Source organism: Balaenoptera borealis (assembly GCF_965194805.1).
Source record: "Balaenoptera borealis genome assembly, chromosome: 3".
Lineage (NCBI taxonomy): Eukaryota > Metazoa > Chordata > Mammalia > Artiodactyla > Balaenopteridae > Balaenoptera > Balaenoptera borealis.
Window position 1 is genome coordinate 115,719,111 of NC_138866.1, and position 14,102 is coordinate 115,733,212.

The 14,102-nt window shown below is 42.1% G+C and overlaps 1 protein-coding gene and 1 long non-coding RNA gene across 2 annotated transcripts in view; both read left to right on the forward strand.

Annotated features, from left to right (window-relative positions):
• LOC309624844 overlaps positions 1-14,102 on the forward strand; it is a 54,474-nt gene that overhangs the window by 19,603 nt on the left and 20,769 nt on the right. Inside the window, exon 3 of the long non-coding RNA XR_014242142.1 lies at positions 12,474-12,860. This is a non-coding gene — a long non-coding RNA (uncharacterized lncRNA). The remainder of the gene's footprint in view (positions 1-12,473; positions 12,861-14,102) is intronic.
• On the forward strand, positions 3,916-4,928 carry LOC309624827 (ornithine decarboxylase antizyme 2-like). The gene is given in 2 exon segments (XM_082383529.1): positions 3,916-4,220; positions 4,222-4,928. Coding segments are annotated over 2 exon segments (570 nt in total). The 5' UTR covers positions 3,916-4,124; the 3' UTR covers positions 4,696-4,928.

Sequence of the window (14,102 nt, forward strand, 5' to 3'; positions counted from 1 at the left end):
GTATTGATGTGTGAGATGATCACATTTGCTTTTTCAAGTGTATATGTCTACATGCACATTTGAAAAGCAAATATAAATACCAAAGCCAAATATAAATTAAAATCAAATATAGGGACTTCCCTGGTGGAGGAGTGGTTAAGAATCCACCTGCCAATGCAGGGGACATGGGTTTGAGCCCTGGTCCGGGAAGATCCCATATGCTACAAAGCAACTAAGCCCGTGTGCCACAACTACTGAGCCTGGGATCTAGAGCCCACGAGCCACAACTACTGAGCCCATACACCACAACTACTGAAGCTTGTGTGCCCTAGACCCCGTGTGCCACAACTACTGAGCCCGCGTGCTGCAACTACTGAAGCCCCTGCGCCTAGAGCCTGTGCTCCACAACAAGAGAAGCCACCGCAAGGAGAAGCCCACGCACCACAAGGAAGAGTAGCCCCTGCTCGCCGCAACTAGAGGAAGCCCATGAGCAACAACAAAGACCCAACGCAGCCAAAAATAAAAATAAAAAACAAACAACAAAAGCAAATATAAAGCAGCCAGACTGTACACAGTGGACTGTCTCTGGTGGTTGGAATAGCAGTAGTGGGAGGAGGGTTTTCATTTTCTCTGGATTGTTCAAATTGTTCATTACTCACATATATAAACCAGAATGGAGAAGAATGATTCCGTATTTCTGTTGGACAAAAAGTAATACCTCCTTGTTAAACAGTTAGAAAGTACAAAAGAGTATGAAGAAAATGAAATTCATCAGTAACCCATCTTCCTCCCCATAGATATTGATGTTTTCCTTTCTAGTTGGTTTCTTTCTCTACAAAACGTGAATAACAGTATTAACTGTAGAGGAATGTTGTGAAGATTGAGGGAGAGGGTGTATATAATAGCTAACATTCCAGAAGCATTAGCCATTTTTATATATAACAAAATCAGTACCGTACTGTATATATTTTTTATATGCTGCTGTTTTCACTTACAACATTGCTTCATGAACAGTTCCCCATGTCAACTCTTCTTTAAAAATGATATTTTTTGGGCTTCCCTGGTGGCGCAGTGGTTGAGAGTCTGCCTGCCAATGCAGGGGACACGGGTTCGAGCCCTGGTCTGGGAAGATCCCACATGCCGCGGAGCAACTAGGCCCGTGAGCCACAACTACTGAGCCTGCGCGTCTGGAGCCTGTGCTCCGCAACAAGAGAGGCCGCGATAATGAGAGGCCCGCGCACCGCGATGAAGAGTGGCCCCCGCTTGCCAGAACTAGAGAAAGCCCTCGCACAGAAACGAAGACCCAACACAGCCAGAAATGAATAAATAAATAAATAAATTTATAAAAAAATAAAAAAATAAAAATGATATTTTTAGTGACTGCATGAAATTTCATTATATTTAAGTACAGTTTATTTAACCGATCCCCGATCATTGAACCTTTAGATTGTTTCCAATTTTTGCTGTTAAAATAACAGTGAGATTAACATTTTTAAACATCTCTCCTTGTCAGCATTTCTGATTACTTCCTTAGATGGATTTCTGGAGGTAGGATTACTGGGACAAAGGGTGCAAATATTTTTCAAGCTTTTGATTCAGGTTACCAAATTGCTTCCCAGAATGATCTTGCCAATTTACACTCCCACCTGCCGAGCGTGAGAATGCCTGTCCCACAGCACACAAAGGAGGGATTTTTTGGCGATGGGTGAGATTTGATTATGTTGCTGGTCTGAGGAGAAGGAGCCCTGTAGGGAGGGAGGGTTTAAATTTTAGGAGAGAGAGAGGATGTAGAAAGGAGTGAGGTCCCTGGGAGAAAGGGATGGGGTTTTGAAGCACACTTAGAGGAATTGTCTTGGATTTAAGAAGGAACACCTCGTTTTCTGAGATGGGTGGAAAGAGGTGTGATTGGGTGTGGATGTACAGTCACTGTAAGTAGGTAGGTGAGATTCAGGAGACCTAGTCTCTAGGGGTCCCCTTTGCTCAGTAAAGTAGGAGGCTGAGTCATCTATTCCAAGGTAAAAGGTGAGTGCTAAGGAGGAGACTTGAGGTAGGGCTGAGGGATACCACCCTTTTACTTCCAGGGAGTAAAAGTGTTGACAGTCCAATTGAAGTGGATGACCTTGAGTTTGTGGTGGCGCTGTTCTTTTTTTTTTTTTTATAAATTTGGTTACTTTTGGCTGCTTTTGTTCTCTGTTGCTGCGCGTGGCTTTCTCTAGTTGCGGCGAGTGGGGGCTACTCTCCATTGCGGTGCACAGGCTTCTCATTGTGGTGGCTTCTCTTGTTGCGGAGCACATGCTCTAGGTGCGCGGGCTTCAGTAGTTGCAGCACGCGGGCTCAGTAGTTGTGGCACACGGGCTTAGTTGCTCCGCGGCATGTGGGATCTTCCCGGACCAGGGCATGAACCTGTGTCCCCTGCATTGGCAGGTGGATTCTTAACCACTGCGCCACCAGGGAAGCCCGGTGGCACCATTCTTAAGGGCTGTGTGTACTTTACAGCATGTAGCCACCTAGGGAAAGAAAAACTTGTACACTTATTAATCTAAACCAAATCTTTCAAAATACGTGGTAAACAGTAGAAAACAATGAGGCTGGAGGAGTCACGGTAGTAAAAGGTTTATGAACTTCTGGAGTTATACCAAACTTTCAAGGAACTGTTAATTCCTGTCTTCTATAAGTTTTTCCAAAAAATTAGAAAAGGGCAAAAGCTGCCCAGATCATTTTATGAAACCAATGTAATCTTGGTTCCAAAGTCAGTAAAGACAAAGCAATAAATGAAAGGATAGGCTTGTTTCAACTATGATGTAGATATAAAAATCCTAAATAAAATATCAGCTAACTAACCCAGTCATATAACCCAGTTTTATATTTAAAAAAAATTTATTTTGATCAAGTAGGGTTTATCCCAGGAATTTCAGGTTGGCTCAACATCAGAAATCACCTCCTTAATAAAGGACAAAAATCATACAAGTATCTCAATTGGTGAAGAAAAAGCATTTGATAAAGTTCATTACCTATTTATGGTTCAATAACTTAGCAAACTGGGTATAGGAAAGACATTTTTAACTTGGTAAAGGCGATATATCAAAAACTTAAAGCAATCATACTTAAGAGATTTTAAGTGCATTCTTTTTAAAATCTGGAAAAAAATAAGGAATCCAACTGTACTGCTACCATTCAACATACAATAATAGAAGTTCTAGACAAAGCTATTAGGAAGAAAGAATAAGAGATAGAAGGATTAGAAGAGAAAAGATAAAAGTATCAGGTTGAATGGATAAAGAAGAATGGAGATATATATATATATATATATAGATATATATATATATATATAATCTTCTTTAATGGAATACTACTCAGCCATAAAAACGAATGAAATAATGCCATTTGCAGCAAATACCATATATCACTTATATGTGGAATTTTAAATATGATACAAATGAACTTATTTACAAAACAGAAACAGACTCATAGACGTAGGAAACAAACTATGGTTACCAAAGGAGAAAGGAGGTGGGGGAGGGATAAATTAGGAGTTTGAGATTAGCAGATACAAACTGCTATATATAAAATAGATAACAAGGTCCTACTGTATAGCACAGGGAACTATATTCGAGAGCCTGTAATAAACCGTAATGGAAAGAATATGAAAAAAATATACATGTATAAACCGAACCACTTTGCTGTACACCAGAAACTAACGCAAAGGTGTAAATCAACTATACTTCTATTAAAAAACCATCATCATGTAGAAATAACATTTTCATTTGCCTTGTAAAAACAAAGAGAAGCAACAGATAGACTTAAAACTATTAAGAGAATTCAGTAAAATCACTAGATACAATATTAACCTAAAAAAATAAATCCGTAACATTTCTCTTCACCAGCAGAACCAACTTCTAGTTACAATAGCAGCAAAAAAGCGTGTACAATGCCTGGGAATGAACTTAACCAAGAATATAAAAGAAACGGAGCTGGAAGCAGGTGCTCGCTGAGGCAGGAGGAGCGCTCTGGGCCCGCTGCCCGACAGGGACTTGGCCCACAGAGCTCGGCCCCGCGCGTGCGCACACGCGACCCCGCACCCGCCCACTCATCCACCTACCCACTCCCTGCGCCGCCTCTTCCCACCCTGAGCAGAGCCGCCGACGATGATAAACACCCAGGACAGTAGTATTTTGCCTTTGAGTAACTGTCCCCAGCTCCAGTGCTGCAGGCACATTGTTCCGGGGCCTCTGTGGTGCTCCTGATGCCCCTCACCCACTGTCGAAGCTCCCCGGTGGGCGAGGGGGCGGCAGGGATCCTTCTCTCTCAGCTCTAATGTATAAGGACGAGAAGCGCACTGTGACCCAGGACCTCCCTGTGAACGATGGAAAACCTCACATCGTCCACTTCCAGTATGAGGTCACCGAGGTGAAGGTCTCTTCCTGGGATGCAGTCCTGTCCAGCCAGAGCCTGTTTGTAGAAATCCCAGATGAATTATTAGCTGATGGGAGCAAAGAAGGGTTGTTAGCACTGCTAGAGTTTGCTGAAGAGAAGATGAAAGTGAACTACGTCTTCATCTGCTTCAGGAAGGGCCGGGAAGACAGAGCTCCACTCCTGGAGACCTTCAGCTTCTTGGGCTTTGAGATTGTGCGTCCAGGCCATCCCTGTGTCCCCTCTCGACCAGATGTGATGTTCATGGTTTACCCCCTGGACCAGAACTTGTCCGATGAGGACTAATGGTCATAGAGGATGCTTTGCCCAAGAGCCACAGTGGGGGAAGAGGGGAAGTTAGGCAGCCCTGGGACAGAGGAGGGGGCTTCTTGCTGTCTAGGGAAGGACGCTGAGGGGCTCAGGGTGAGGGTTGCCTATTGTGTTCTCGGCGTTGACTCATTGAAATTGTTTTCCATAAAGAACAGTATAAACATATTATTCACATGTAATCACCAATAGTAAATGAAGATGTTTATGAACTGGCATTAGAAGCTTTTTAAACTGCGCTGTGTGATGTGCTCTATCTAGCCTAGGGGAGGACATTGCCTAGAGGGGGAGGGACTGTCTGGGTCCGGGGGCAAGGCCTGGAGAGCTGGTGGACAGCACTCTCAGGCTGAGGTTCCCCTGCTGTTGGGCTTTCTTTTTTGGTTTTTAAGACTTGTGTATTTTCTTTCCTTGCTTCCTGTCACCCCGGGGACTCGGGAGTATAGGCTTTTCAGCCCCTGGGCAGTGTCCTTCAATTGTTTTTTGACACTCCACCTGGGTTTCTCTCTGTGCATTTGTGTCTGGCCTGGAGAAAGCAGGTCTGACCCCTCCTTTACAGCTTCGTGTTATTCTGGCATTTGGTTAAGCTGGCTTAATCTGTTTCATGTTATCAGTGCATTTAAAATAAGGGCATTGAAGTTCACTCCCACCACCAGGGCTTTTTTTGGGGTGCCTGGGCCTTAAAAAACACTAGCCAAACTCCAATTCTCAGATTACGGCCAGGAGTTCTCGCTCTCGGCCGCAGGCCCAAGGTACGTCCTTCCTAGGGTCACAGACAGCAGAGGGGAAGAGGAAGAGCAGCTCAGGGCCTGGGGGTTGTGGGAGAATCTGCTCCGAGGGGCTGGATGCCTTTGCCTGGCTGAGTCTAGAGCTAGCTGCGCCCCTCTCTAACAGGTTCTGAGCAGTGCCTGAGACCCTGCTCCCCAGGGCTTGGCAGTGGCACTGCGGGCGTAGAAGTGGTCTGCCCTTTTCTGTTTTCACTGAACAGCTTGTTCTAGGGGGGGAGGAAGGGGGAGAGGTCTAGACTGGGCGAGGGGGTGGGGGTGTCGGGGAGGCAAGTGTGTTGTGTTACTGTGTCAATAAACTGATTTAAAGTTGTAAAAGAAAAGAAAAGAAGCCTACGGAGAAAACTTTAAAACTCTAATAAAGGACATAGAAATTAACCTGAAGAAATTGAGGGAAATTTTATGCTCTTGGATGGAATTACTTAATATTACACAGGAGTCAGTTCTTTATGAATTAATTTATATATGCAATGAAATCCCAGTAAAGATTCCAGGTACATTTTCCAGGAACTTGATATACTCATTCTAAAATGTATGTGGATGAGCAGGATTAAGTCAACCTTACAGGAGTGAAGAGCAGCACACTACAAAGCCACGTAAAAAGCCAGACAAAGCAAAACAAGAAGATTGTTTTGCACAAAAACAGACCAATAGACCATGGAATAGAATAGACAACTCAAAGTCAGACCATGAGTATACGGTTGTTAGGCACCGCACGTCGATGAAGAAGGGGCAGATTAAACCAGCTTAGTAGATGGAGAAAGACAAAGTAGGATTCCTGCCTGACATTCCTGAGTGTACAGAAATGTACACTCTAAATGACAAAAGACCTCAATGTGAAAAGTAAAACTCTAAAGTTAATGGGAGAAAATATAAGAGGGTACCTTTGGGACCTGGGTTGAGGACGGAACTCCTTATACAAAACCTCAAAAGCACAAACCAGAAGGAAAAAAAATGGATTAATTTGATGTCAAAATTAAGGATATCTGTTCAAAAGAGGATACCATGGACAATAGGTGATAGAATGGGAGAAGATATTTGTAAATCTAAAAATGATAAGGAATTACTATATAGAATATACAAGTTACTCATGCAAACCAATAAGCAGAGAGGCTTCCAGTTTCCAGTTGGGCAAGTAAGGAGCTTGGAAGTCTGTACTCTGTCCTAACAGGTGAAAAGCTGAAAAAAAACCGAGAATAAACAACCCTTCTTAGACCTGTCAGAGAACTGAAGACACAGGGCAAACCACTGCTCCAAAAAGTGGAAACACAGACAGGTGGATACACACAGCTACCAGAGCAGAAACCCACGGACAGAAACCTCCCTGGGAACCAGCAGTAGGGCAGGCAAACCTCAACTGTGATTGGTGAATTGCTGGAGGCTCCATGTGGACAAGTTTGAGATTTAAAAACTCCAGGGGGACCCAGTCTCATAGAGGCGCCCAAACTTTTGTGAGTTTTACCTCTAGGAGCTCTACCAGGTTCTCACAGCAAATGTCAGAGAAAAATCGGGTCATGCTTCCAGCAGGGGGAGACAAAAAGTAACCATTTTGAAATATGTCAGAGGGTTCCATTCTTCTTAACACCTCCAGAAGAAACTATTTTACCTCAGCCTAACCTGCTGGGATTTCAGCAGAGCCTAAACAATCTGGGGGAAGGAAAATCCCCAACTCCAGCCAGCTCTAGCCGTCCTGTTCCACTTAAGGGGGTGAAAAAAACTGAGAAGCACTTGTGAAGTTCACAATCCAGAGGTACATTCTCACTAAAAGACTGAGCCCTGGGCTTCCCTGGTAGCGCAGTGGTTAAGAATCTGCCTGCCAATGCAGGGGACAAGGGTTCAAGCCCTGGTCCGGGAAGTTCCCACATGCCACGGAGCAATGAAGCCCGTGCGCCACAACTACTGAGCCTGCACTCTAGAGCCCACGAGCCACAACTACTGAGACTGCGCTCTAGAGCCTGTGAGCCACAACTATGGAAGCCCGTGTGCCTAGAGCCCGTGCTCCGCAACAAGAGAAGCCACCACAACGAGAAGCCCACGCACCGCAATGAAGAGCAGCCCCCGCTCACCGCAACTAGAGAAAGCACACACGCAGCAAGGAAGACCCAACGCAGCCAAAAATAAATAAATAAAATAAATAAATAAATTAAAAAAAAAAAAAGACTGAGCCCTAATCATAGGACTATAGGACTCCCCTCCTCACGTCCCCCTCTACCACATGACTACAGGCCTATTTACTGCAGTTCCTTTACATCATGTCTGGCTTTCAAAAAAATTACAATGCATACTCAAAGGCAAAAAACACAGTTTGAAGAGAGAGCAAGCACCAGAACAAGACTCATATCTGGCAGAGCTGTTGGAATTATCAGATTAGGTTTTAAAATAACTATGATTATTATGTTAAGGGCACTTAGATGGATAAAGTAAACAACATGCAAGAACAGATGGGCAATATATGCTGAGAGATGGAAATTGTAAGAAAGACTCGAAAAGAAATGCTAGAGATCAAAAACACTATAACAAAAATGAAGAATACCTTTGATGTACTCATTAGTAGACTGGACATGATTGAGGAAAGAATCTCTGAGCTTGAGGATATGTCTATAGATGCTTCCAAAACTGAAAAGCAAAGAGAAAAATGACTGAAAAGAGAAGTGGAACAGGATATCCAAGGACTGTGGAGAACTGCAAAAGGTGTAACATACACATAATAGGAGTACTAAAGAATGAGAGAAAGGAACAGAAGAAATATTTGAAGCAATAATGACTGAGAATTTCCCAAAATTAATATCAGACACCAAAACACAGATCCAGGAAGCTCAGAGAACACTAAGCAGGATAAAAACAAGAACAACAACAACAAAACAAACCTACTATACCTAAGCATATTATCTTCAAATTGCAGACAATCAAAGATAAAGAAAAGATACTGAAAGGAGCCGGGGGGAAAATCACCTTACCTACAGAGGAACAAAGATCAAAATTACATCTGACTGCTTCTCAGAAACCATGCAAGTAAGAAGAGTGTGTAGTGAAATGTTTCGTCTTGAGAGAAAAAAACCTCATCGACTTAGAATTCTGTATCCTGAGAATTATCCTTCCAAACTGAAGGAGAAATAAAGACTTTCTCAGACAAACAAAAATTGAGGGAATTTGTTGCCAGTAAACCTGTCCTGCAAGAAATGTTAAAAGAGGTTCCTCAGAGAGAAGGAGATGATATAGGTCAGAAACCTGGACCTACATAAAGAAAGGGAGAGCATTAGAGAAGGAATAAGTGAAGGTAAAATGAAAAACTTTTAGTATTCTTATTCTTAATAGAGAAAATAATAACGGCAACAATGTATTCAATGATTATAGCTTATGTATAAGTGAAATTAATGACAGCAATTATCCAAGGCATGGGAAGAAGGAATTAGGAATATTTGGTTATTGTAAAGTACTTGCAGTACCCATGAAGTGGTACAGTGTTATTTGAAAATGGACTTCGATTAGTTGTAAATGTATATTGCAAACTCTAGGGAAACCTCTGAAAAAGTTTTTTTTATCAAAAGTTATCAGAAGCATAACAGATAATGCTAAGAAAAGAGAGAAAATGGAATCATATAAAATGCTCAATTAAAACCACAGAAGGGGGCTTCCCTGGTGGCGCAGTGGTTGAGAGTCTGCCTGCCAATGCAGGGGACGCGGGTTCGAGCCCTGGTCTGGGAAGATCCCACGTGACGCGGAGCAACTGGGCCCGTGAGCCACAGTTGCTGAGCCTGCGCGTCTGGAGCCTGTGCTCCGCAACAAGAGAGGCCGCGATAGTGAGAGGCCCGCGCACCGCGATGAAGAGTGGCCCCCACTTGCCACAACTAGAGAAAGCCCTCGCACAGAAACGAAGACCCAACACAGCCATAAATAAATAAATAAATAAACTCAAAAGTTAAAAAAAAAAAAAAAAAAAAAAAAAGCTCGTAAACTCAGTGATCAAAAGACAGGCAACTCATTTAAAAAAAAAAAAAAAAAAAACCACAGAAGGAAGAAAAAAATTAGAGGACAAAAATAGGAACAGAAAACTGGGGTAACATATAGAAAACAGTAACAAATATAGTAGATATTAATCCAACTATGTCAATGATCATTTTATTTATTTATTTTTTGTGGCTTCGTTGGGTCTTCATTGCTGCGTGCGGGCTTTCTCTAGTTGTGGCGAGCGGGAGCTACTCTTTGTTGCGGTGCACAGTTTTCTCAGTGCAGCGGCTTCTCTTGTTGTGGAGCATGGGCTCTAGGTGCGTGGGCTTCAGTAGTTGCAGCACGTGGGCTCGGTAGTTGTGGCACACGGGCCCTAGGGTGCGCATGCTTCAGTAGTTGCAGCACATGGGCTCAATAGTTGTGGCACATGGGCTCTAGGGAGTGTGAGCTTCAGTAGTTGTGGCACACAGGCTTAGTTGCTCTGTGGCATGTGGGATCTTCAGGGACCAGGGCTCGAACCTGTGTCCCCTGCATTGGCAGGCGGATTCTTAACCACTGCGCCACCAGGGAAGTCCCTCAATGATCATTTTAAATGTCAACAGTCTAAATATACCAACTAGAAGACAAAGAGTGTCATAGTGGATTAAAAAAAATGACCCAATTATCTTGTCTATAAAAAACACACTTTAAATATAAAGACACAAATAGGGAATTCCCTGGTGGTACAGTGGTTAGAATTCTGCACTTTCACTGCCGAGGACACGGATTCAATCCCTGGTCAGGGAATTAAGATCCCACAAGCCACGCAGGACGACCAAAAAAAAGGAAAAATATATAAAGACACAAATAGTTTAAAAGTAAAGGGATGGAGAAAGGTACACCATGATAACATCAATTAAGAGAAAGGTTTATTAATTTCGGACAGAGAAGACTACAGAGCAGCGAAAGTTATCAGGGATAAAGAGAGGCATTATATAACAATAAGAGGATCAATTCTCCAAGAAGACACAACAATCCTTAACATGTATGCACCTAACAATTAGACTGTCAATATATCTGAGTCAAAACTGATAGAACGGCAAGAAGAAATAGATGGACCCACTATCATAGTTGGAGACTTCAACACCTCTATCAGAAATAGACAGCCTGACCAGGCAGAAAATCAGTAAGGACGTACATGAACACAAAACATCATCAATCAAGTGGATATAACTGATGTCCATCCAACAACTTCAGAATACACATTCTTCTCAAGCTCATATGGAACATTCGCCAAGATAGAACATTCACCTGGACTGACCATATTCTGGGCCACAAAACACACCTTAACAAACTTAAAACAGAGATCATACAATGTCAGCTCTCAGACCACAATGGAGTTAAAGTAGAAATCAATAACAAAGATAGCTGGAAAATCCTGAGATACTTGAATATTAAACAGGACACTTCTAAATGACACATGGGTCAAAGAAGAAGTCTCAAGAGAAATTTTAAACTATTTGGAAGTAAATGAAAATGAAAATACAATTAATCAAAAATTGTGTGATGCAGCGAAAGCAGTGCATCGATGCATGTATTAGGAAAGAAGAAAGACCTAAAATCAGCGATCTAAGCTTCCATCTCAGGAAACTAGAAAAAGAAGACCAAATTAAATCCAAAGTAAGTGAAAGGTAGCAGGTCCTATAGAATAATGGGCAAAATTTATCAACGGGCAATTTGTAAAAGTGGTAACCCAAACAGACGTGTGAAGAGAATTATTAAGAATTAAACCCATCAATAATGAGAAGTGCAATTAAGACAACAATGAAATATCACCTTCCACTTATTAGACTGGCAAAAACTGGAAAGCTGGGAAATGCCAAGTGTTAGCAGGTATGTGGAGATGTAGGCTCTTTTATGTGCTGCTGGTGGGGATGCAAAACAGTCAGCCTTTCTGGAGAGCAGTCTGGCACTACATAGACAGATATATGCATAGCCTAGGACCCAGCAAATCCACTCCTGGGTGATATACCAGACAAATGATCACACAGGTACATTAGGGGATATGGATTAGAATGTTTACTGCTGTGTCAGTTCTGATAGTGGGCAATCACAGACATTCAGTTGTCCATCCATCTGCGGAGGAGGAGATGGGTAAAATGTGGAAGATGCACACGATAAAGTACTATGCAGCAGTTAGAGAAGCAAGGGATTAGATACATACATAGCAACATGAATGGACCTTAAAAACAGTGCTGAGTGACAAAAGTAAGAAGCAGAATGAGATAAACAACTCAATACTATTCCTATCAATTAAAGTACATGCACATATTTTTGTAATTTACTGTATATATGTCATTTATCAATTTGAAAAATGCATACCAGGGGCGGGGGGTGGGGAATGAGTAGGTGGACCACAGAGGATTTTTAGGACAGTGAAAATGTTCTGTATGATACCATAATGATGGCTACATGTCATTATACATTTGTCCAAACCCACAGAATGTACAATATTGAGAGTGAACCGTAATGTAAACTCTGGGCTTTAGGTGATTCTGATGTGTTAGTGCTGATTCATCAGTTGTAACAAGTGTACCCTCTGGTGGGGATGCTGTAAATAGGGAAGGCTATGCATGTGTTGGAACAGGGGGTATATGGGAAATCTCTGCACTTTCTTAATTTTTCTGTGAACCTAAAACTGCTCAAAGAAAAATAAAGTATTTAAAAAATAAATATAAAATTTTAAAATGCATATACAAAAAACTTGAAATGGATCATAAACCTAAAACTACATAAGTTCTAGAAGAACACATACGAGAAAATCTTTGATTTTGGGTTAGGCAGACATTTTTTTAGAATAAAAAATTGCATGAATGGCAAAAGAAAAATTGATACATTTAACACGACCAAATTGAAAACACTGGCTTTTCAAAAGACACTGTTAAGAAAATAAGAAGGCAAGCCACAGCCTGGGAGAAATATTTGCAAAACACACGTGTGATAAAGAATTTTGTGCCAGTCATCAATTTTTTTTTTTCTTCTTCTCAGGTCTAAATCCTTCTTTGCCTGCTCTGTGATGATGGAGATGGGCTGTGGAAATATTTCACCTGCGACATTTGGTATGATGTAATGCCAGTAGAGGAGGCTGGAAGGACAGTGAAAAAGGAAGGAATTTCCTCTTCCTGTTTCCCAAGTCCTGCAGGGTGCAGGGTCTCCTGCACTGGCCTCCTACAGGGTGCAGCTTTCTCCGTTGCCTGGCTCCTGCAGAGGGCAGCTTCCCCAGCTCCCAGTTCTGGTAGCTCAGGGCAACCAGCAGAGCCCAGCTGCTAGAAGCTTCCCTCAGAACTTTCTCAAAGTGACGTGCCACTGGCAAGGCACCTGACTGTGAACGGCTTCTTTGAGCATCCCTCAGTTGACTTTGCAGCAACTGCCAAGGTATGGTACCTCCCTGTGGACAACATCCCCCATTCTCCCAAAGGGCCCTTTTCTAGTACCCTCCGGTAAGCCATCTAGGTGTCATCCCCACCATCCACGGAACCACACTGTGCTCTTTCCAACAAGGTCTGGAGCTTCTCCTTGGACACTCCATCTCAGCCCTGCCAGTAGCTCCTATCCCTGTATTCACCAGTGTTCTCTAACTTCTACCAGTCAATTCTCCATTACTCCAATCTCCTGTTAATAATTCTCCTGAATGCTCCCTGACGGATATTGACTTATATCCAGAATATATAAAGAAAACTCAAAACACAATAACAAGTAAAACACACAAACTGCTTAAAAAATGAAGAAAAGGGACTTCCCTGGTGGTCCAGCAGTTAAGACTCCACACTCCCAATGCAGGGGGCCTGGGTTCGATCCCTGGTCAGGGAACTAGATTCCACATGCCGCAACTAAAAGATTCCGCATGCTGCAACTAAAAGATCCCACATGCCACAACTAAAGATCCTGCATGCCACAACAAAGACCTGGCCCGGCCAAATAAATAAATATTTTTATGAATAAATAAATAAATTTCCTTAAAAAAATGAAGAAAAGATTTAAACAGACACTTTACCAAATAAGATGTATGGATGGCATATAGGCACATAAAAAGATCCTCAATACGATTAGTCATCAAGCAATTGCAAATTAACACCACAATGACATACTACTAAATCACCAAATTGCTCACATTAAAAAATCTCACAATACCAACTACTGTTTAGGATGCAGAACAACTGGAACTCTTATACATTGCTGGTGGAATGCAGAATGGTGCCTCACTTTGGAATACTATTTCTTATAAGGTTAAATATACACATGTATATATCTCATTCATTCAATTTGCAATTCCTTAATGAAAAACGATGTTGAGGATCTTTTATAAGCTTATTTGCCATCTGTTTATCTTCTTTGGTGAGGTATCTATTCAGAAGTTTTACCTTTTTTATCATTCTTTATTTTTTTTTTATTGGAGTATAGTTGCTTTACAATGTTGTGTTAGTTTCTGCTGTACAGCAAAGTGAATCGGTTATACGTATACCTATATCCCCTCTTTTTTAGATTTCCTTCCCATTTAGGTCACCTCAGATCACTGAGTAGAGTTCCCTGTGCTATACAGCAGGTTCTCATTAACTATCATTTTATACATAGTGGGGTATGTATGTCAATCCCAGTCTCTCAGTTTGTCCGACCCCC